Source organism: Astatotilapia calliptera, chromosome 7 (assembly GCF_900246225.1).
Source record: "Astatotilapia calliptera chromosome 7, fAstCal1.2, whole genome shotgun sequence".
Taxonomy (NCBI): domain Eukaryota; kingdom Metazoa; phylum Chordata; class Actinopteri; order Cichliformes; family Cichlidae; genus Astatotilapia; species Astatotilapia calliptera.
This window is the reverse complement of record NC_039308.1, coordinates 54,754,390-54,775,935: the sequence shown is the minus strand read 5'-3', so window position 1 is coordinate 54,775,935 and position 21,546 is coordinate 54,754,390. Positions and strand designations below refer to the sequence as shown.

Here is a 21,546-nt window from a genome sequence, read left to right as displayed (position 1 = left end):
GCTCTTTTTATAATCATGTTTCAAACAGTGTTGCATAAAATAACCTTCAGAAAGCACGTTATCTTTGTAAACAAGCATTTACTTGGAATTTGTGAGAAATTATAAGAATATTACAGAAATTCAGTCACAGCATACATGAAAAACACAGTTTATAGTTAAAATTAAAGATTTAATAAATTAATTAAAATGTACTATAGTTGATGTTTCTTAAGTAGCTTTATGAGTTCTTCCAGCTTCATGGCTGTTTTAATGTCTCCCTGGACTTTAAGTCTGCCACTTGTAAAAGCAGCTATTGGTCGCAGTTCACCCTGAAACATGTCCAGAAGGTCACAGTCACTCATATTCAGGGTTACATCTGGTTCTCGACACAAGGACCCTTCCCCAGCTGCACCGCTACCTAAAGTACAAAGAGAAATAGACAGATTTCATTTTTTTTATGTTTTTGTACACACATTTAGCGCCAAGTAAAAATTCCATAATCATGACATTTATCACCTTGGCTCAGATCCACATAGTAACGGCGCTGTTGTCCATCTCCTGAGCTGATGTCAAACTGATAACAGGCCCCAACCTGGCGGACCAAAGACTCAGAGAGGAGCAGCTTGACTTTGCTGAGCAGCTCTTCAACACAACCTGGTGTGGCAGTGACAGACTCGGCAGCACTGCTGAGCTCATCCGTAAATGCTATGCTGTCCTCTGAAGAAAGAGGTGAAGATTACAGCACTAATTATGGAAAAGATGCAAGAAGATTTTTTAAGTGTTCTGTCTTACCCTGCTGAGGCCGTGATGTGGCACCGTGGCTCAGAAAGTGCATGGCCAACTGCTGAATGGGGCCAGTGAGGCCTTCAAGTCCAGGTGCAGAGGGCATAATCAGGGGGGCAGAGGGGCTGTCCTCTGGGGCTTTCAGTAGAGAACCAAGGGTAAGCTCTACTCTATCCACCTCCAGCCCCCAAGGACGAGTCATCTCGTTTATGTCCATCTGTAAACATGAAGCATGAATGTAAACATGAACTGATACAGCAAAAGAAATCAGCACAGAGTAGCTAAAGCGTGTCCTCACCCCAAGATATTCCCCTAATTTCACTCTCTCAGTTTGAATCTCCCTGACGGTCTTCTTGGCCAGGCTGTGGGTCAAAGCCTTCTGTGCCGTCATTCTGGTGGAAGCATTGAGATCCTGGACTGACACCACTGACAAGACTGGGTTCCAGATCCTGAACTGGATGTCTGCTCCCACTGACAACACACCACCATCCCGAGTAGTCACCTATAACAGCACAGTGTACTGACAGCTGAACTTACATGAAGCCAAACTGGCAAACGAATTAGTACATAAGCATCTCCTCTTAAATAAATAACATTCACAGCTCCTAAGAGGAATGGCTTTGCAAAAATCTGAAGCTCAATTGAATATAAATTATGCCATCAACTTGAAGTTTGAATTGTTTTTGTCTTTTTTTTAAGTGTATTAAAGGTAAGAATGACAGGCTAAGCCATATGAGAAGGAAAAAATTATCTCCAGCACACACAAAATAAATTTCATGGAACTGAAGTTACTGCTTTTAAAACATTTTTAAATGGTAAATGATGCGTATAAGATGTGTTTTACCAGTATCAGAATTCAAAAGTGTTGTGTTACAGTGTGGCAAGAGCAGAAAAATCAGCTGATCTTATGCAATCAGAAACCAGGAAACAACGGCACACAGATCATGTATTTCATCCTATGCTAACCTCTCCTGTGGCTTAAGGATAAAAAGATATAATGTAACACTTCTTTAGCTATTAATTATCATGTACTGTACATGTATATGGGCAGAGTGGATCTCATCCAAAAGACTATCAAAACCATGTTTAACAAACATGCTGAAACATCTTTTTATTTATCTTTTTAAATGCCACAGGCCAGCTATACCAATAATAGCATGTCTGGCAGTTTACCTGGCAAGGGGGGATGTTGAAAGCACGGGTGCGCAGATCTACTTTCTGCCACTGATCAATGAGAGGCAGCACAAGGACGATACCAGGGCCCTTTGGAGGACATATTCGACCGAGACGAAACACTACTATCCTCTGGTAGTTTGGCACAGTCTGAATTGGGAAAAAAAAACATTGTTTATTCTCAACAAGTGAGTGGAGATGCTATGGGTGCAATTTTAAGCCAAACTTACTTTCAGTACAAACCATCCCGTTATTGGAAAGGTTAAAAAGGTGCAGATGTAGACCAGGGAGATGACAACTAGGTTGCAGATCCACGACAACCATCCCTGGGAGGTGTCTATAAGGGAAGAAACCCCAAGAAGGGGTTATTTTCATTACTGATGGTCAAGTTAAGTCACTCGCACCAGAGCTATGCAGTGTACAAAGTGTGCTAGTATGCTAAAGTATATGAAATATAGGAACAAATGACTAAAGTATTGTGATAATGTCATATCGTGGGCTGTCTGATGATTCCCACCTCTAATATATGAGACATTTCATTATATTCTTTGTGTATTTTGATATAACTTATGTTGACGAAAAAGAAGTTAAGTGTCTGTCTTACTTTCTCTTTGAAGTGAATAACAATCGTACCCTAAACCACAAATTATGTCCCCCTAAACCAGCTCGTGTTAACTAGTGTCCTACCTGTGAAGTCGTTTTCAGTAACATTGGGGATGTAGTCAAACGAAAGGCCTTTGTGGTAGTTGTTAGAGTCCACAAACAGACCAGGAGTCCTCGGAGTGCTGAAGTCCCTTTGAGGGAGCAGGCGATACGAGTTTTTAAACATTGGTAATTTGAAATAATTGCTATCGCCTAATTAATGCACCTTCATACTGTTTATCGGGCACCGTGCAAATGTCAGCGCGCCAAAAACTTTGTTTTCATACACTTTTACTTTAGCTCACTATCCTGATGCGCTTCCGTGTTTTTGTTTTGCTACGCCTCTGCTTCTTCCTCTTCTGCCACGGAGGCTGTCAAATAGCCTTTAGGCGCATTAGCGCCGTCCTCTGGATTGTGGGCGATAATCCCGATAAACCCACAAGTGAAAACATATATTCAATAAAAACATTATTAAATAATTAATTAAATAAATTCATTTTGCAATTTTGCAGGTCTTCTGCAATTTGGGTCCCTCACATTCTAAAGGTAGGTGAAGCCCCTCCTCTCATTAGGTTCAAGGTTGAAATGTAGCCTGACACGCTCCTCGACATGTGCAAAAATGGGGGTGGGGGGGTAGATGCATTACACTGCATGTTTATAATCCATCTGTTAAAGTAACATGGACATATTAAAAGTACTCCACTATATGTTCGAGTCACAGTTTTTTGTCTTGACCCCAAAGCCTATTTTTATGCACTATACATTTTCCTTATGAATTAAATGTTATCTCTTTTATTTTGAAGGTACTATGCACAATATTAACATAATGATAATAATAAGAAAAATGAACAAATATACTGCACTGCCTCACCCCTATATTACTCATTTGTACAAATCAACTTTTAAATTATGTATCTGAAGTAGTGTTCTAAACAAATGTATGATATGATATGCATACATATATATGATATGATATGTATGCATGAGAATGTGATGCTCTGTTTGCTCTCGTACAAAACGTGGCCTACCACAGAGCTGTTGCACCTGTGGATATAATTATCTTTTACCCAGTATAAATATGGTTTTCTCTTTCTGTGTCATACTTTTAATATTTTTCAGACCATCTAGAACAACCTGATACATTTAATACAATTCAACAAAGAAAATGATGGTCACAAAACAGTTGGAAGATAAACCTATCAGAGCTCTTTGGTTTCTGTTTCAAACATGTGTTATACATGTTCTTCTCAAAAGATGAATACTTTTTATGCTGAATTCTATATTTTATAGTGTTTATTGCATTATTTATTTACTCTATTTGAATCAAATAGAAAAAAAAAATCCCAGAAATCATTATACTTGACAATACAACTTCATATTTATAGACATTTAAAACATTTAAAAACATGTTTGCTGGCATGTACTGTTATTTCGCTTGTTACTCAGTACGCTGAATGATTAAGTCTAGCTGTAAGCTTCACAAGACGACTTTGTGGTTGTAACTTAACAGAAAAATGTGCTTTAATAGAATGCCATAACCAGAAGTTGCCTTTGTCTTGAGGAAAAAAAGCACAGTTTCACATAAATGTCTCTGATCCATTCATGACTGTGTTTTTCAAACAGTAATATGTCAAAATATCTTTTGTCATAAAGGCTTTTTTGCATTAAACATGAAAGAAGTCATCAGCAGAATGCATGAATTACACAGTCACACAGCTTGCAGGAAGTTTTCCTCCGTGTGCTTAGTTTTTGAACATGTCACACAGCAGCTTCTCCATGGGTGTGCTGCCAATGGTCCTCTGAAAGAACAGCTTAGCGATCTTCTCTGAATTCACAAAGCGGAGGGAAGGCAGCAGAAGAATTAATCTCCCAAACCTTGTTGGACAAAAACAAAAAGAGTGCGAGCTAAATGTTTCTGTGGGGGGGAGAGATTTGACATTCTCCAGCTGTTATTATGTTTGAAGATTTTGTGGTATTTTGTTAGAAAAGAAAGTGCAGTTACCTGGCACCCTGGTTGGGATACACTGAATGGATGTGCTGACCCAGCAGCACCTGTGACTGGGCCTGCAGATTCTCCACCTGTTCTGGATCTTTAAGGTTGCGTACCTCTGCGTGGGAGATTCAAACAGCAGACATCGGTTTGGTGATCCAGAAATCAGTGACTACCATCGCTGCATCAGTGATTCCTTACCTGGCTTAAACAGCACAATGGCCTTCAGACAGGCAAATTCTGTCGGGTCAACAGTCAGGGCTTTAAAGCGACTAAAGACTTCTTCTAAGATCTGCAGGTCAGCAGTAAGAAGGTTGATATTGGCTTGCTGTGGGGTAGAAAGGTCTGGCAGAGACAAAAGAGGACAGCTGTCCATGGGCAGAGACCACTGGATGGCACACAGGAGGAACATCTCACTCCAAGCTTCTTCAAGAAGAATCACCTGAGGATTTCACAGAAATGTTGAGCATCTCATTAGTCTCACACACTATCCATATATGTTAAAAAAAACATTTTAAGATGCAAATACACAAAGAAAAAATATCTGTCTACAGGCCTCACCTGGTCACGAAATGGCAAGTGAGCAAACACAGGCAGATTTTTTGCCCACTTGACTGACATGAAGAGGAGTCGTGCCGATGTCTCATACACATTCTCTGGACAGCTGGAGGTATAAGGGGACAAACGGCTGTCGAAGGGAGTGAGGTCCCTCTCTGAATTTGTTGTCACATCAATATTTTCCTCCACTGTGTAGCAGAAAAAGAGACATAGGCATTACAATCCAAATATCCCACACCGTAAAGTCAAATCAAAAAGTCTGTTTTCAAAATATTTTTACTCATTTCAAGACAAATAGGTTTACACCTCTTTCTTCCAAGTTATTTTACCTCTTTCATTTGATCTTACCGTCCTCTGGCTCCAGTTTTGCACAGGTCTCTGCAGTCAGCAGGCTGACCATAAAGCGGTGGTTGTTACTTATGTTGCTGCAAAGTTTTACTGTGGCAGAAATTGGAGCTGACGACGTGACCAAAGGCCTGGAGATGACTGCTGAGTAGGTGTCAGAGGGGCTGAGCGCTTGCGTGGTGACCAGGTGCTCCTTTTTGGTTTCGACATTTATAGAGTCCGGACTGACGTGAGCTGTGCTTCGAGGCTGTCGCTCATTCTGCACAGCTGCCACAACAAAGCACAGGAAAAGCTACACCATCTCACAGTGAGGCTTTAGGTATTTCATATCAATACGCACAGATAATATCTACAAGGTCTGCTTTTTCTGAGTTTCTCACCATCTTTGTTCATGCCAGCCTGGAGGCACTTCTTTAATCGACAAGCTTGGCACTGGTTTCGATGCGCTTTGTCAACAGGGCACCTGCCATTTCCAGCCTGACACCTATGAAATAAAGACACAGATGGAGTTCAAATGCACTTCCTTAATTGTCATATGATTGTTTTCCTGTTATGTACAGCTGCCTTTCACAGAGCCACTTGCCCACCTATAGACGAGTCTTCTCCTCACACTGCGCTTGAAGAAGCCGCTGCAGCCGTTACAGGCAAAGATGCCATAGTGTTTGCCACTGCTTGAGTCAGAGCAAACTTTACAAAGCAGGCCTTGGCCAAACGATTTACGCAGACCTTTTTCTGTAGAGAATAGATAGTAGAAATACTTAAAATAATTTCAGATTCTTTTGAGCACCAACGCTATTTTAACTACAGACTGATGTAAAATTAGCTCACTCTTTTACGCATTTTGAGCTTTGTGTCAGATTCTGTGTGTAAATCTATGTATTTAAAACTTTGTGAGCATTAATTATGAGTCTAGTCTGCTGTACTGAGAAGCCTTTAACAATCATCATCTAAGCTTTCTAAAATCTTGCACATTTGTAGTAATTTGTAAGTATTGGCTCACCTGATTGAGCTCCGTCTGTGCTCTGTTGCGTGAAGTCCTTCAAGGTGTCCGATGAAAACATGTTCATCTTTGAAATCTGCTCCTCCATCCTTACTGAAAGACATATAAACATAAGATGACTTCCTGTTTTGCATGAACTGTTTTCTGTGATAAAGTACTGGCCACAATTTTCCCAAAAACATGCTCATCAAAAGTTTTTTCTTTACACTACCTCACAGAAAGCTTCAGGGAAGCTCCTTAAAGAATAAGCCTTGTTGAGTGATCTGGATACAGTGCTGATGTTCTTGTACTGCTTAAATCTGATGAAGGTGGGGTCAAGGGAGATACAACTCGCCGTCTTCTTTCTTTCTCTCTCTCCAGAATGAGTGTGAGAGCTTGAGTCGTCTGGAGGAAAACAGGGAGATTAGCACTGGGCGCTGTGTAAGCAAATGCTGATTTGTCATCCTCTTAATCTTTACCGTCTATAAGGGTAAATCAATCAGTCACACCACTTACAGGCACTAAGTATATTCATTCCTCTTTCCTCTCTCGCTCCTTCTTTCTGTCTCTCTCTGGTTATTTTGTTAGTTGTGGTTCCTAGAATATTTAAAAGTAGGATGGGAGGCAGAGTCTTTAGCTTTCAGGTCCCTCTTCTATGGAACCAGCTCCCAGTTTGAATTTGGGAGACAGTCACCCAAGATTAGGCTTAAAACATTCCTTTTTGACAAAGCAGGGCTGGAACAGGTGATCCTGAATCCACTCTTAGTTATGCTGCAATAGGCCTAGGCTGCTGGGGGTGTCCCATGATGCACTGAGTGTTTCTACAGCACTCGATATCTAATCATTAGTTATTGTTTATTTCCAATTTAAAGTGCATTGAGGGGACTGCTCTTGTGATTTGGCACTATATAAAAAACAGAATTTTCTCTTAGATTGTTTTCTTCCCATCCTGTTTTGTTCTGTTCTGCTGTGAACGATGTTCCCACATTACTATAATTAGTCTGGCTGTATCGTGCCAAATGATATTACAAGACAGCAACTTTTTCTCCCTAAAAACATCAGTGTTGGTTTATTTGCTCATGTGTTCAGAGATGCAGTTTAGCCTTATGGCACTACAGTTCTGCGCTGCAAGGATTGTATGAATGTCACTGTAAGGATGATTTGCAGAAGAAATTTCGTGCTAGCAACAGCCAACAGGCAAACTATTATATTAGTGCTCATTAGCAGCAGACTGTCTTGTTTTGCTTTGTTTTATACCAGAATTAAGATGTTCCTTCTGTGCCATATTGGCTCTGTCAATGACATTACAACCTCAAGAGAAGATAGCCACCCCAAATTAGCAAAAGAGCTTAACCTTCAATGAAATGTGATCTCCTTCTGGGTGAGGGGTCACGAAAGAGCATAATGAGAAGAAAAAGAATTAGCACAAAGATTGAAAGAGCAGCAAAGGGTTGAACCTTAATTCCAATTTACTGCCATATGGTGGCTTTTCTCTGAAGCCCCCGTCTGCCTAATTGAGTGATGCAACTTATTTTTAAGAAAATTTGAACTAGATTAACTCAAATGAATCCTTTCTTGCCTTGAATGGCTTTATGGAAATTCTCATCTCTCAAAAATCTAAAGAAATCTGCACACTATTTTCTGTATTGAATATTGCATATAGCTGACCACATATAACACCATAACAAAGACACTAATACTAATGATTCCTACAGTCTCCATAGACTGAATTATATAATGTCAGTCACTCTTGAATTTAAAAAACAGAGCTCTTTTTGTTGCCCTAAACTGGTGTATAAATGGATTAAGCATGGGTCGTCTTCAAATTATGGTTGTGCACATGGGGCCACGTAAACCCAGAACCTATAACACTCACAGGTTTGACACGCTGTGGTAGCTTGTGAAATTATATGAAAAGACTAAATGATAATTACAAAACCTTTTGTCAGTTATGTTACCATCAGCTTACGAGAGAATGAACAACTAAATAAACCTTTTTTCTACAAAAGGCAAAAAAAAAAATTCTTAAAATTTTTTTTCAAACTGATTCTAACCAGAATAAAATAAAATCAGGAGAAGAGCCCACGCTGCCCATCAGGGTTTGAAGGGAGGGAGACAGGACATTAGAAGGGAAAGACTGGTAAGGAAGTTGTACCGGCAAACAAAATTAAGTTGGAGGTGACTGCCTGGGTCAGAAAGAGCTGTCAGATGTCCTTGATGAAAAATGGCATCAAGCTCATATGATAGGAGGGGTGATTCGTTTGGATTCTTTGGTGGTGATGAAGTGGGAACTTTTTGAGTGTCAGTGACCTTCAACTCTGACTCTGTTTGGACAATGACTGAAAGACACAAGAAATATTTAGAAAGAGCTTAGTATAAGTGCATAAGTAAAATATATTTTAAAAATAGTTTTCATGACAAACCAGAGACTTCCTGAGTGGTATGTGAATCGCTTGTTTTATACTATATTGGTAGTTATATATCAGATGTTTTCCTACTACAGGCCTCATCCATACAAGTGGGGTTTTTTTTTATTACTTAAGCACTTTTAACCTGGCATTCACACACTCTGGTGGATGCATCAGGGAGACCGGATGGATGGCTGAATGGATATTTTTATTCATTTGTCATCACTATTACTCTCTTTGATATTTTTATTTTGTTCTCCTTTATTGCTGCTATTTTCTTTGTTTCCCACTTTTATTTAAATCCACCCAACTTTCTGTGCTGGTGAAGGCAAATGTAGCATTTGATGTAATAAATAAGGCTTTGAAAGTCCATACATTCTGGACACCTTAATTTAGCACATTAGCATTTACACTTCACACTTGGTGACAGTATAAAGTTACAGTGAAAACGACCTCTGAGGAGATTCATAAGTCAGAAATACATATTTAAGTATGGCAACCTGGACTCCCACATCAGATTTTGTAGCACGTGTGTTCCTCACATGTCAGGGTGAGATGATTATTTTGTTCTTAACACTAGGAACTACACATGTTAAGTCCTTTTTAGCTCAGTTTTTTGAGGGGTTGACTCTCTTCCGCACAGTTAAGATGCTGCAGCCATCAGCAAGCTCCTGCTTTGAGTCTTTTATCTGCCAGGAATAACTGTCACGTTTCTTCCCTGCCCAGCCCTGTGATTGTTGTGCAGACACGGCACAATCTTTAGCAGCATGCTGCCATGAGCTGTTTAGATGATTATGTATTTAGTGGAAACATTTATGAGGACAGCGCCGGTCATGTGATTGGACACGCGTCACCAGTAAAACCTTGGCTCTGTTGTTTGCAGATCAAACAGATCAGTTGCTCATTACTTTAACCCTCAAATGCATGGGTCATTTCAAATGCCTTGCATTCATTTAAGGGTCAGGAATGGCATTATCTTATATCGCATATCTACATTTTGTGCATATTAAAGACTTATTATTGTAGTGAGGTGCATTGCATAAAAACTATGTGCCCTGCAAAAAACAAGGAAGGCATAATTTTATTGTCCTTCGCAGGATGCCCTTGAATGCTAGTTCACAAGTCTTTGCATCAATCTAAGCAGCTTTTTGATATAATCTCCTTGAATGTCAGCAGTTGTCAAAGAGTGAGATTAACTTTTAAAGTTATAGTGGTTCTCTACAGGATCCTCAAATTTGCCAAATCATAAAATAAATGACCATTCTTTATTTGGATTAGGATTTTTATTCATTTAAACTTGAACTTTTTCGAGATTAAAGTAATTAAAGTTCAAAATAGTAAAAAGTTACAGTTTTGTACCAACTTATATCTAAACTTAACCACCTCAAATATATAGAAAATAAAGCACACTAACCCTAACCCTGACAGGCTAATGATATTGTTCCCCATATATTAACATATGCACAAGCTTTGATTACACAGAACTCAGCATGTCTGTGTGATTCTAAATGGCCCCAGTGATAGGTTAACCGAGCTTGCTTGCTTAAGCTTTGTTGTGTTTGGTTCAGCATTTCCTGGGGACCCCCCTCCCCCAACTCCACCCCAATCAGATGAATTACAAGGAGTGAGGTGTCAGCACTAAGGATAGGGATTGGCCCTCCTTGCCATCTGCTACCATTGCTTTAATCCACGCAATGACAAAATCAGCTATCTTGGCCCACATCAGAGTAAAGTCAACTCTATTCAACAGATGCTCGCTGACAGCTACTGTGAAATCTGTGTTTCTGCTGACAAATTAATCTTATTTGGTTGGATCAGTTGACTATTTCCCAGAAATGTCAAAATAAGCCAGGGATAAGTGATTTACTTAACAAAGCCCACAGTGCTCAAGTAAAAGTCCAGCACACAAAAATAATAGGTTAAACTGCAATGACAGTAAAGACTTATAAAAAGGAAGCAGCCGATAGAAGTCATGTATATACACTGACACTCACAACAGCATCCTAAAATGATTTAAAACAGGGCCATTCACATAGTTCAATGCCTTTATTTTATTTTTTAACATAGTCATTCCCTAGGTGGTCTGTAGAGGGAGACACACACCACTAGACTGTGTTACAAAAGTGAACCAACTAAGTAAGACCAAATGATGAATCAGAGTTGCTGTATGACCCACTGGAACATTTATGGGCTTACACATTACAGTTCACTTACAATAATAAGGGTCATGACCACTGTTACTTCAGAAGCAGTCTGGATTTCTGTGTAAAAACACAAACAGCCAGGGAGAATTGAAAGTGTCTCTTTGTGCAAGAGCAGTGCTGCACCAATGTTCTGAGCCTTATATAGACTCTCTTATGGCATCTTAGGGCATTGCAGCATTTTTGCACTGCTTTTGTAGCAACACAGTGGCACAGTTGTTAGGATTGTTGCTTCGCAGCAAGGTCCTGGGTTTAAATCTGACCAAAGCGTTTCTTTGTTGAGTTTGCATGGTCTCTCTATTTCTGGGTTCTTTCCAGCTACTCTGGCTTCCTCCCACAGTCCAAAAATGTAAAGTTAAGGTTAATTTGTGATTCTAAATTGCTCATAATAGTGTGAATTTGCGTGTGAAAGGCTGTCTGTCTGTCTCTGTTAGCTGTGCGACAGACTTGTGACCTGTCCAGGGTGTACTATCTCTTGCCCTGTGGTAGCCTGAATTGGAGAAGTGGAATGATGGGTAATTTTATTTTTTATATGGCATCAAAGTAAAGCTGAAAGTTGTAAACTGGTCTCAGGTGGACTGTTTTGCTCAGATTGGTCTGTTATATAGTGTTGGACTTGGGTAAGGGACAGCCTTTATGCTTTTGAAAGGATGCTTATCTGTTTTATAAGCTTTATAATTAGGCCAGACACAGTCATGTGTCTTTTGTCTAGTTATGCTGCTACAGGAACCTGTCTATGCATTTTACCACTGTGACACATTATTCCCTTTGTGTCTCCCACCTCTGTACCTTTGTGCTTACATATCTGTGGTTTCTGGCCCAACAGCCTCCCAAGTGTCTATTCATCACTGCACACTTCTTTTCACTCTGCTTTCTTCACTTCCAATCAACCTTTACAGACAGACGGCCACCCATCTGGATAAGACGTCCACCCATTTGGAATAAGCACTTAGTCACCGTTAGGTGGCTAAGTGTTTATTCCAGGATGGTTGGCAAACCTAGGAAAAGGGTTGCTGTTTTAATAATTCCTCCAAATAAACCCGAGATTATTTTCATTGGCTAGTAAACGGTGGCGGTTTTTCTGTTTATTTTTTAAATAAACAGTGATAGTATGTGCAGGGGTCTGTGTCCAATATCAGCAAGTTTTGGAGGAAACTCTTCCTTCCACAGAATTTTGTCTTCTTTTTTGGGTTGCTTCCTGAGGGTGGTGTGCAGTTAGTTTCATTTGTAACATTAATCTAGTTATAAAATAGGGTTCTAAGTTTAAATCAGTTGCCTAGGATGAGACGATCATGTGTTCTATACCTGAGACAAACTGTTGTCTCTGGTATTATTCTAATAATAATTAAAAAACCATCTTGATGCTCAATCATCCAGGTATAGAAATCCCACAAAGTTGATTCTGTTCACCTGGACGTAGCGTTTTTCAGACAAAACGTTTCTCCCACTAAAAATGCTACATCCAGATGGATTTTAATTTTGATAAAAGTCTACACAGCAATGTGACTTTATCATAATTGTATTACATTTGAATGGAAAAGAGAGCAAGCTACATCATACTGGCGTGTGCCTTTTAAACTCAAACACAACTGATTTGTATATTTTGTAATCATCTCATATAATGTAGGTAAACTTTCACATTTATTACATATGATCACTACATGATATAAATGTATCAAATCAAATGTAAAATTAAAAAACAGCAGTCGCAATACAAAGAGGAAAATCCCTGAGAAAGCACAAGTGTATATTGGACTTAAAAGCAGAGAAAATTTCATTCCATTTTTTTTTTAAATTACTTCCAGTTACACCTCAGAAGTTAATCGATTCAAATGCTCAAAAATGCCACACGGTCCATTATAATCAAACACCTTGGTACTCGTGTTTGCAGTGTCCAACAAAGAGAGGCTCTGCCTGGATACCCCGCCTGCAAATGAAGTGAAACAGAAGCATCGGTGTATATTAAGCAGACCTCATAAAAAAAAGAGTGCGGCGATGTGTTGAGGTATGCCATGTGCGTTATCAGAAAAGCTAAAGTACCTCAGGAGTTCGCAACGAAAGTCCTGCAATCGAGGAAACGCCTTGTCCACGTCAGAGGTCTGCTTCTCATCGCTCCACAGTCTCTCTGCGGCAGCACTTGCCCTTGGCCTGTGATTTTGGATTCATCCGGTCATTATTTTGATTAATCTCATGGGCTGCACATTCTACTTAGGTTCTCTAGTTTGATCATTTCAGGGATCTTTTCAATCTCTTACCAAAGACGTGGGGTCAGATTAGTGGCATCTACATATTCCCCCCACATGCAAACTTCACCCCCTATCACCAGCTTCTTCTGTTCCTCGGTACCTGTGAAAAAGATGTGGATTTTTTTTCTTGAATAACATGTTATACTTTAGAATTGGCTATTTACAGTTCAATGTTATCACACCACTTCAAGTCAAACTTGTCAAGTCAGAGTTTTAATGGGTCTTACTAATAAGAAATCTCTACTGATAGCTCCCACCACCAGAGAAGCACCATGGACAGCACATAAGTGAGCAAGGTTGTATTATTTTGTTATATTACTTGGCCAACACACACCAGAAAAGTTCAGAGGCTGCACGGTATAGTAGTTGCGCCAGTCCTGGCCATAGGAAATGTGGTTGATGTACCAAGGTGCAGCGAGCAGGACCCTGTAGCCAGCTTTGGTGATAGCGCTGAGTTCTGCCGCATAAGAAGCGGGGAGGCCCTTCCAGATGTGCAGCACTGTGTCCTTAGGAATCTGAGAAGGGTAACAACAACAACTGTCTTGCTCCTTGTGTGTTATATTGCCCAAGTTTTTTTTTGTATGTTGAATCCAGTTGATTAGTATGTTTGTATTAAATACTTTATCATTCAGAAAAGTCACATATTTAAAAAAAGCCACAGTTCAAAGAATTTCTAATCCTCAGAGCACAAGCCAGAGCACAAAGTTACTCATCTAGTGCACATTCATGTCTGGAAAAATGCCCAGTCTGGACAATCCCCATGTAGCCAACATTTGGCAACCAGGGTTGAACTTTCCTTGAGCCATTATTCCTAAGCATGTGCACAAGATGAAAGTGAAAGACGTTGGCAAGAATTTTCTTTTCTTTCTGGGAAAGCATCAAGCTCAACTTCTGCAGAATCCCAAAACTGCCTCTGATGACAAAGCATACAGTCTAGGCTGTTAAACGAATTATCTCACCAGCATATTATCCTCACATTACTACCAACAAACTGTGCTCAATACAGCCTCTGTCCACGGAGAATTGTTAAACTGAACTGCTGCATTTATTCTTTTTAACATGTTATCTCCCTTGACATTATTTGAAAAACCTCAACAACATCTGTATAATGTTTTTACAATTTCCCATCTTTCTCAGTACTTGCAAAGATACATTTATCTTTGCTTTTATAACCTAAAATTAAGACAAAGTCTGTTAACTTGCTCATTCTGTCCCTTAAAGAGTTTTTTCATATATTTATATAATGACAATAAAGAAAACTGTGCTGAATTGAGTGACCATTATGACCATGGCCCCTTAGAAAATTATAAAAAAAAAACGTTTGTGAGGAATTTAGGTGTGATTTTTTACAGTAATTTAACATTCGATAAACAGATAAATAATGTGATCAAGACCAGCTTCTTTCACCTCCGCTTACTTGCAAAGGTGAAGCCATTTCTCTGCTTCAGAGACTTTGAGTAAGCAACTTATTGGCCGACTACAGCTGGTTCAAAATGCCGCGGCAAGGCTACTGACTGGCAAGCAGAAGCGAGAGCACATATCCCCTATACTCACCTCGCTACACTGGATGCCAGTAAGTTTTCGAATTGATTTTAAGATCTTGACACTTGTTTTTAAAACATTGCACGAACTAGCTCCTATATATCTTTCTGATCTTTTAAATTGCTATACTCCAGTGAGATCTATGAGGTCTGCGGACCAAATGCTTCTAGTTGTTCCTAGGTCTAGATTAAAACACAGAGGAGATCGGGCTTTTTCTGTGACTGCTCCGAAACTGTGGAATAAACTGCCTTTACATATCAGGACCTCTCCAACACTGGATACTTTTAAAACTCATTTAAAGACCCATTTTTACTCTTTGGCTTTTAATTCTGTATGAGTCTGTCATTCTTTTATTCTTATTATTGTCTTATCTTTTATTTTACTTTCCTTTTAAATGTTATCTGATTATTTTATTGTACAATACTTTGGTCAACAGTTGTTGTTTTTAAAAGTGCTATATAAATAAAATTGATTTGATTTGAATTCGAATTTCCAGCAGTTTTGTGTATAAAAACAATGGTTTTTAAATGGCTTGGAGAACCAAACATGAACAGTATCTGTAACTTTCTTCTGCTAAGCTTGTCTGATGGAAGCAGCTGTGGAATCTCTAATGGGCTACCAGCAGATTAGGTCAGGAGCAAGCATGTGGTTATGCTTTCAAGACCTTTTTTTAAAAAATAAAAAAAAATCTGGAATATTTAGTAAGACACCATTATGCATATGCTTAACTCTTTGATTATCTCCCAGATAAACAAAGAGTCAATTGCTGGGTTTTTGCTTTGGCAAAGCAGCTGGCAGTAGCAGGACTTTTATATGTGTGTTCAGCAGTAAGCAGCATCACAACAATCACATCTCTCTGTAGCTGTGTCCAAGTTCTTTACACACCAAGTTATATTATTATTATTATTTGTTCATACCTGAAAAAAAAATGATTTCAGGTACAGTCTTGGGACACAGAACAGCCTTAATAACACTGATGTATAAACTGGTATAAACACTTTGTACACCCTGTAAATAGTCCCCAAATTGTAGCTATCCATAGATATATATTTTACGTAAAACCATGTTTTATCTGTTGATTAATATCAGACAAACAAACACACGCACACACACACACACAGCAGCTTGAAAATCTTTAACTCTGCACAGCACACAGTTTTCATATTCTGACCCTTGAAGGCGAGGGGCCACACAGTGTAGTAGCGGGCCCAGTTGTGTGTAGGTCCGGGCTGGTCCAGATACCATGGAGAGGCTAGAATTACCCTGAGCCCTGCTTTAACCACCCTGCGTACTTCACACAGGTAACAGCCCTCTCTCCATACCTCCACCACTGATAGAGAAGTGTGCTGTAACACAAGGCTTTGGGCTCTCAGACAGATAAACAGAAAGCATGATATACATAGACTGTATATAAATAATGGACACAGCTAGGTGTCTTTACTGTTGCTCTCTTGCTGTTTTAACGAGTATCACGTTGGGCATCAGTAAGGCTTAAAACTGGCAACTGAAACTAAACACAAGCTTTCTTTTTGCACTCAAGTGACTCGCCCCCTTCAGGACACTAGAAAGAATGCCGATTTCAGGCACTGTGCATTGGCTGTGTTTTTTCAGACCTCTCACGTCCATTGTTTGCATACAGTCCATGGTGAAAGATCAGATCAGAACAGAACAGATGGATGTTGTCAACAAACTGTTTTAAACTGCTGGTTAGTTGGCTCAAACCACTAAACCTGCAGAGTGTAAAATTACATTTGTATCAAATGTACCTGAAGAACTTCTTAATAGAGGATTTTATTTTTTCCACAATTAGCCAGTTCTGTTTTAATGTGACAATTTCCATCCTGTACTCATCTGCAGAGCTAATAGCAACTGAGCCAACAGTGTCACAACAACTACAAAAATAACTGGTGCATTTTTATAGAATATGCATGGATCCTGTAGATACTTGAACACACTCTAAAATATCTACAATTAATAATCCAAGAACAAAACTGTAAAGACACAGGACTATGCAAAAATGTTGAGCCACTCCTCATTCCTTCATATTTTGCTTCCAAGGAGCAATACTTTGTTGTAATTTTTCAGGGGTTGTCTTGTACAATAGTTCTCCAGGCTGGTTTTTTTTGGGCATTGGCTGCTTTAGCACTCGATTTCAGTCCAATCCTTGTACCCAAGGATTTCTTTTCGGCCATTTAACACTTACCAATGAATTATTCATGCATAGAAACACACCCAAGGGATGAACTAGCAAAGAATTTTACATTGTATCTTTAGACACTTTGTCATTAGCAGCAAGATTAGCAAGAATTTTGATCCAGCATGCAATACCATCTGTAAAGCGTCTGATTGGCAACAGCTTCATTTTTTAGCTTGACAATGACCACAAACACTACCAATGCGAGACAACAAAAATGAAGAGCTTTGAATGTCCTTCAAATCTGGAGAACTATTCCTGAAGACTACTTAAAGAAATTACCAGAAAGCTTGCCTAAGTGCAGGAACATATATATACAGAACTGCACTTATTTCTTATCTTCTTAGCAGAATATAAATAAATTATGGGTGGCTTTTGCATAGTACTGCCCTGGTAAAATATTATAAAATTCATTGAAATTCACTTTTTTTTTTAATTTCAAATTTGTACTTGTTAAATTTGTGTGAATGTGTGTGTGAATGGGTGAATGACTGAATGTAGTGTGAAGCACTTTGGGGTCCTTAGGGACTAGAAAAGCGCTATACAAATGCAGGCCGTTTACCGTTTACCGTTTAAAATCAACATCATGCACTTCCAACCACATCCTCTAAAAACCACAAACGCAGGAAATGTACATTTTTTATATCATGAAATATAAGTGTTTCGGTGGGGCGTACTTACTCGTTCATGATAGTCAAAAACATCCTGCCACACAATGGATGTTCTGTTGAGAGCTACAGTGATGTTCACAATGCTAAAAAAAAGATAAGCACATGAATGCATCAGTTGGTGTATTTTGCAGAACCATCTACATTGTATTTTCCCTTTTACAACCTACTTCTCCATGTAGTAAGCTTCCAGTTTGGTGAAGTCTGCTCCAAATCCCATTTTCAGCATGAATGCTCGGACATCAGGGTTGGATTTCCTACAAAAAAAAATGTGTTCATTGTTTATGTAAAATTTTCATAAACTCTCTTTTATTTAATTATCAAAAATCAGAAAAACTTATTCGAAATTGTTAACAATCAGCCGACGTGTAAATGATAGTTACATTTTAACCTACCAGCAGGAAAAGTTAACCTCATCTCCTCCTAAGTGGATATAGGAATCAGGAAACACCGAAGACACTTCCTTAAATAGTGTTGCCATGAACTTGTACGTGGAGGGCAATATTGGATTAACAGGACCAAAAGTACCAGAAGGGCTGCTCCCACTGTAGCAGGGAGTCAACAGGTCAGACTGGCCTGAGAAATAATTGTAAATAATTAATTTGACTCAGTCATATCCTTCAAATACATTTTTTTGCATTTTATATCGAGAGCAGACAATTTGTTCCACTGATGTAACCACATAAGCAGTAAGTCAGCCTTCACTACATATTATATTGCCATTTATAGTCTTGACTTGCAGATTTGGCAGAAATTATTCCTACTGAGCCTTAACTGGACATCATGCCAAGTACTTTTTCTTCTATAGATCAAAATGCTGAAATCATTTGGACTAAACTGTTTATTGTTAATGTCACTTACTGGATGTTGGGAGTTTAACTGAATTTTTACCTTTTCCCCAAGACTGAGTGTGGCCTGGTGAATCAAACTCAGGAAGGACTCTTATTCCCCGCATTCTGGCAAATGAGATCACCCTTCCTACATCTGACTGCGTGTAGATGTGAGTCATCGGATGGAAAGCCCCCTGAATAAGAGCCAGAAGTCGCTGTTCAGAGTGGATGCTATTTTTCAGCCATTTCCTATCTCATGAGTCTATATGCATTAAACTTACTTAGATTTCTGGGATAAAATAGCCAAGAACACCTTAGAAAATTAGGATATTTTTTGCAAGGCAAATTGTAATGAATGTGCATAGTTACAGTGAGGATCATATGATAGGACTTACGTAAGTGCCTCAAGGAAGAATATCAACAAACCTTAGCAGACAGGTCCGGAAAGGTGCGGCTCTGATAAGGGAAGGAGGGGTCATCGACAATGTGCCAATGAAACACATTGAACTTACTGAAGGCCATCGCATCCTAACAGAAAACATGTATGTCAATACAGCTTATAATAAATACAGTGACTCAAACAGAAGGCTGAAGTTTCGATTGTGTCATCTGATTATTACCAGGGTTTTTAAAATGGCCTGCACTGGTAAATAATGACGTGAAGTGTCCAATAAAATCCCTCTGAACTGAAAGCGGGGGAAGTCTTTAATCTCAGTCTTGTTCACATAATACTAAATTAAAAACAAACAGAAAAAAGGGAAAAATATTAATTATGCACATATTTGAAACGTGATTACTCCAGAGGCCTTGTTGTTAGTTTGTGCATTAGGAAAAACTGCAACTTACTGAGCCAAAATCCTCTTGATAAACCAACTGACTGAAGGTTTCCAGACCTGTGCTTAAACAGAGGGTGTACAGTACATAATCAGCAATTTGTTATACATGATAGATGAGGTTGACAAAATGTTGGAATTTCCCTACTTTATAATCCACATGCAGTAGGCCTACTTGAAATTCTACTGAGTAAAACTATAAAGAAGGTGTCTGTGTGTGCCACATGAAGTGTTGCATCAGTTGAGTCACATGAGTTAAACAAAACTGGAAATACATAGCACAACCTGACAGGCTACTTACTGAATATGTAGTAGAACAAGAAATCTGCTACAACTCATCAAGCTTTGACATACTTTGCCAGCTTAAGAATCAGAATCAGAATACTTTATTAATCCCGAAGGAAATTAGGGATGGTTAACATGTTTGTTTAATTACCAGTGCTCTTCAGATATATTTTACATATGCTATAATCACCTCTTAGAGCACCCCACACAGTTTCTGCCTTCAGAGATGCTTGTCCAGCAGAGACGCTCAGAGTGTCTGGAACACAAACAGGAGAAATTATGATATTTTGTCAATCTCTATATAGTATTATGGTGGTTAAATTCATTACAAAACAGTGTTACTTGCTCTAATCAATGGGCATCAGCGGGTTGTACTTACATTGCTCAGAAGAGTCTTCATCTGGGTAGCTGTCGCAATCATCGCGGCCGACACTTACTTGGACAGTAAATGGTTTATCCACACTGAATCGCAGAAAACCGTAACCTGGTGGTGATAAATATTAAACCATTACCACAGTATTTGCAGAAGTAAACTTGCACTTTAAGCACATTACACACTGATTTTTGTTCCCTAGGAGCTGTGGTTCTTGTGTTTGTTTCTGAAAAGACAAAAACGAAGCTGTGCTACTCTCGTCCATTGTTATTGTGAGGTTATTTTCAGTTGGTATGCCCGTGCTGGCTGACTGATGACCTGTTGTCTGTACAATGACCATTGATCTGTTTTAAAAGCCAGCATGACAAACAACATTGAAGCCACGTGAGCACTTTGCTCTGTTTATTGTGCGTTTACAATCATGTTTTAAACGTGTTATAATGCCAAACCATCTACTAATAGTGTCCAGATTAGACTTTCACAAAAAGTTAGTTTTTATAGGCTATTTCATATCCTTAATGTTTTTCGAATATCTAAACAGTCTGACTGAACAACTACAACGTTCAAGTTCAGCAAGACTTTAAATCTTACTTCGTTTTTGCATTTTAAGAATTTCACCTCACTATAAAACCTACCAGATGAGTAGTCTGGAAAAATAAGAGAAAAGTATCTCTTAAATGCTTCATCCAGAACAGAGCAGCCCTCCTGTGCAGCTGATTGACTTCCGTAAGTAAAGTAGAAAGCCTGGGGATTCAGAGGGTATCGCTCCGGTGAGGAGGTAATAGATTGCGGTAAAGGCCATACTCCCTCAACTGAGTGCAGCCCAAGCTGGAGGAAAATAAAAAACACCAAATTATAGCTGGGAAAAGTGTATCGTCCAGACGTTACTACAGACATGACTTCCCTCGCTCTTCACTAGCGCGAACTGCACCGTCAAAACGATACCTGTCATGTGCTTAGATGAATGCAATCACATGACTGCGGCAGCGAGTTAATAAGTCGAGTTCGTCTTCCGGAAAATATAAGTAAACATTATTTTTATTTAAACATTATTTCATTTGGTAAGACCTGGACCAAGGTCGCTGTAGTTTAAATAAATTGTAAATTTACAGGAAATGCTTTCAGTTTTAGTTGATATGTATATATATATATATAGTCTTTTATATATATATAAATATATCAAATCAAATCAAATCACTTTTTATTGTCACATCACATGTGCAGGCACACTGGCACAGCACATGCGAGTGAAATTCTTGTGTGCGAGCCCCACAAGCAACAGAGATGTGCAAACACAACAACACAAACGAGCAAAATACAAGAATGGCCAACCTGAAACTAATAAATATATGTACAATATATATGTATATGTATATATGTATACTAGATATTTTCCTACGTGTGTGTGTGTGTATAAAAGACTGGTTTAAGGCAGCATGTACAGTGGGACGTACTCACACAACTGACTTAACAAAGTGTTTGCAAATGTGTCATGCAATGTGCTGCCTGAACCGCAG

General features: G+C 39.0%; 3 protein-coding genes across 3 annotated transcripts; all 3 read right to left on the bottom strand.

Annotated features, from left to right (window-relative positions):
* Positions 1 to 58: 58 nt before the first annotated feature.
* Positions 59 to 2,975, bottom strand: stoml1 (stomatin (EPB72)-like 1). Its single transcript, XM_026175858.1, has 7 exons — positions 2,623 to 2,975; positions 2,166 to 2,272; positions 1,936 to 2,085; positions 1,061 to 1,264; positions 772 to 979; positions 496 to 696; positions 59 to 397 (listed from the first exon to the last, which is right to left on the bottom strand). The coding sequence occupies exons 1-7, from the start codon at positions 2,762 to 2,764 to the stop codon at positions 192 to 194; spliced, it is 1,218 nt and encodes a 405-aa protein (XP_026031643.1). The 5' UTR covers positions 2,765 to 2,975; the 3' UTR covers positions 59 to 191.
* Positions 2,976 to 3,848: 873 nt separating this feature from the next.
* nr2e3 (nuclear receptor subfamily 2, group E, member 3) lies at positions 3,849 to 6,836 on the bottom strand. Its single transcript, XM_026177076.1, has 9 exons — positions 6,682 to 6,836; positions 6,471 to 6,563; positions 6,058 to 6,202; positions 5,851 to 5,954; positions 5,474 to 5,737; positions 5,129 to 5,313; positions 4,769 to 5,009; positions 4,580 to 4,685; positions 3,849 to 4,452 (listed from the first exon to the last, which is right to left on the bottom strand). Exons 2-9 carry the CDS (start codon positions 6,556 to 6,558, stop codon positions 4,320 to 4,322), a joined length of 1,266 nt encoding a protein of 421 aa, XP_026032861.1. The 5' UTR covers positions 6,559 to 6,563; positions 6,682 to 6,836; the 3' UTR covers positions 3,849 to 4,319.
* Positions 6,837 to 12,514: 5,678 nt separating this feature from the next.
* On the bottom strand, positions 12,515 to 20,981 carry hexa (hexosaminidase A (alpha polypeptide)). Its single transcript, XM_026175852.1, has 14 exons — positions 20,665 to 20,981; positions 20,036 to 20,140; positions 19,847 to 19,912; positions 19,385 to 19,431; positions 19,159 to 19,269; positions 18,965 to 19,066; positions 18,600 to 18,732; positions 18,104 to 18,284; positions 17,879 to 17,965; positions 17,722 to 17,794; positions 13,639 to 13,819; positions 13,314 to 13,404; positions 13,099 to 13,206; positions 12,515 to 12,985 (listed from the first exon to the last, which is right to left on the bottom strand). Exons 1-14 carry the CDS (start codon positions 20,924 to 20,926, stop codon positions 12,922 to 12,924), a joined length of 1,611 nt encoding a protein of 536 aa, XP_026031637.1. The 5' UTR covers positions 20,927 to 20,981; the 3' UTR covers positions 12,515 to 12,921.
* Between the last annotated feature and the right edge of the window lie 565 nt (positions 20,982 to 21,546).

Coding starts and splice junctions, on each gene's coding strand:
- nr2e3 (XM_026177076.1), bottom strand. CDS start 6,558: ATGGAGGAGCAGATTTCAAAGATGAACATGTTTTCATCGGACACCTTG. Junction 5,738..5,850: donor GGCTGGCATGAACAAAGATG/GTGAGAAACTCA, acceptor TTGTTGTGGCAG/CTGTGCAGAATGAGCGACAG. Junction 5,010..5,128: donor ACTTGCCATTTCGTGACCAG/GTGAGGCCTGTA, acceptor TGAAATCCTCAG/GTGATTCTTCTTGAAGAAGC.
- stoml1 (XM_026175858.1), bottom strand. CDS start 2,764: ATGTTTAAAAACTCGTATCGCCTGCTCCCTCAAAGGGACTTCAGCACT. Junction 980..1,060: donor AATTAGGGGAATATCTTGGG/GTGAGGACACGC, acceptor TCATGTTTACAG/ATGGACATAAACGAGATGAC. Junction 398..495: donor CTATGTGGATCTGAGCCAAG/GTGATAAATGTC, acceptor TTTGTACTTTAG/GTAGCGGTGCAGCTGGGGAA.
- hexa (XM_026175852.1), bottom strand. CDS start 20,926: ATGTCTGTAGTAACGTCTGGACGATACACTTTTCCCAGCTATAATTTG. Junction 20,141..20,664: donor TTTTCCAGACTACTCATCTG/GTAGGTTTTATA, acceptor TATCACCACCAG/GTTACGGTTTTCTGCGATTC. Junction 13,820..17,721: donor TTTTTGACTATCATGAACGA/GTAAGTACGCCC, acceptor TACCCTTCTCAG/ATTCCTAAGGACACAGTGCT.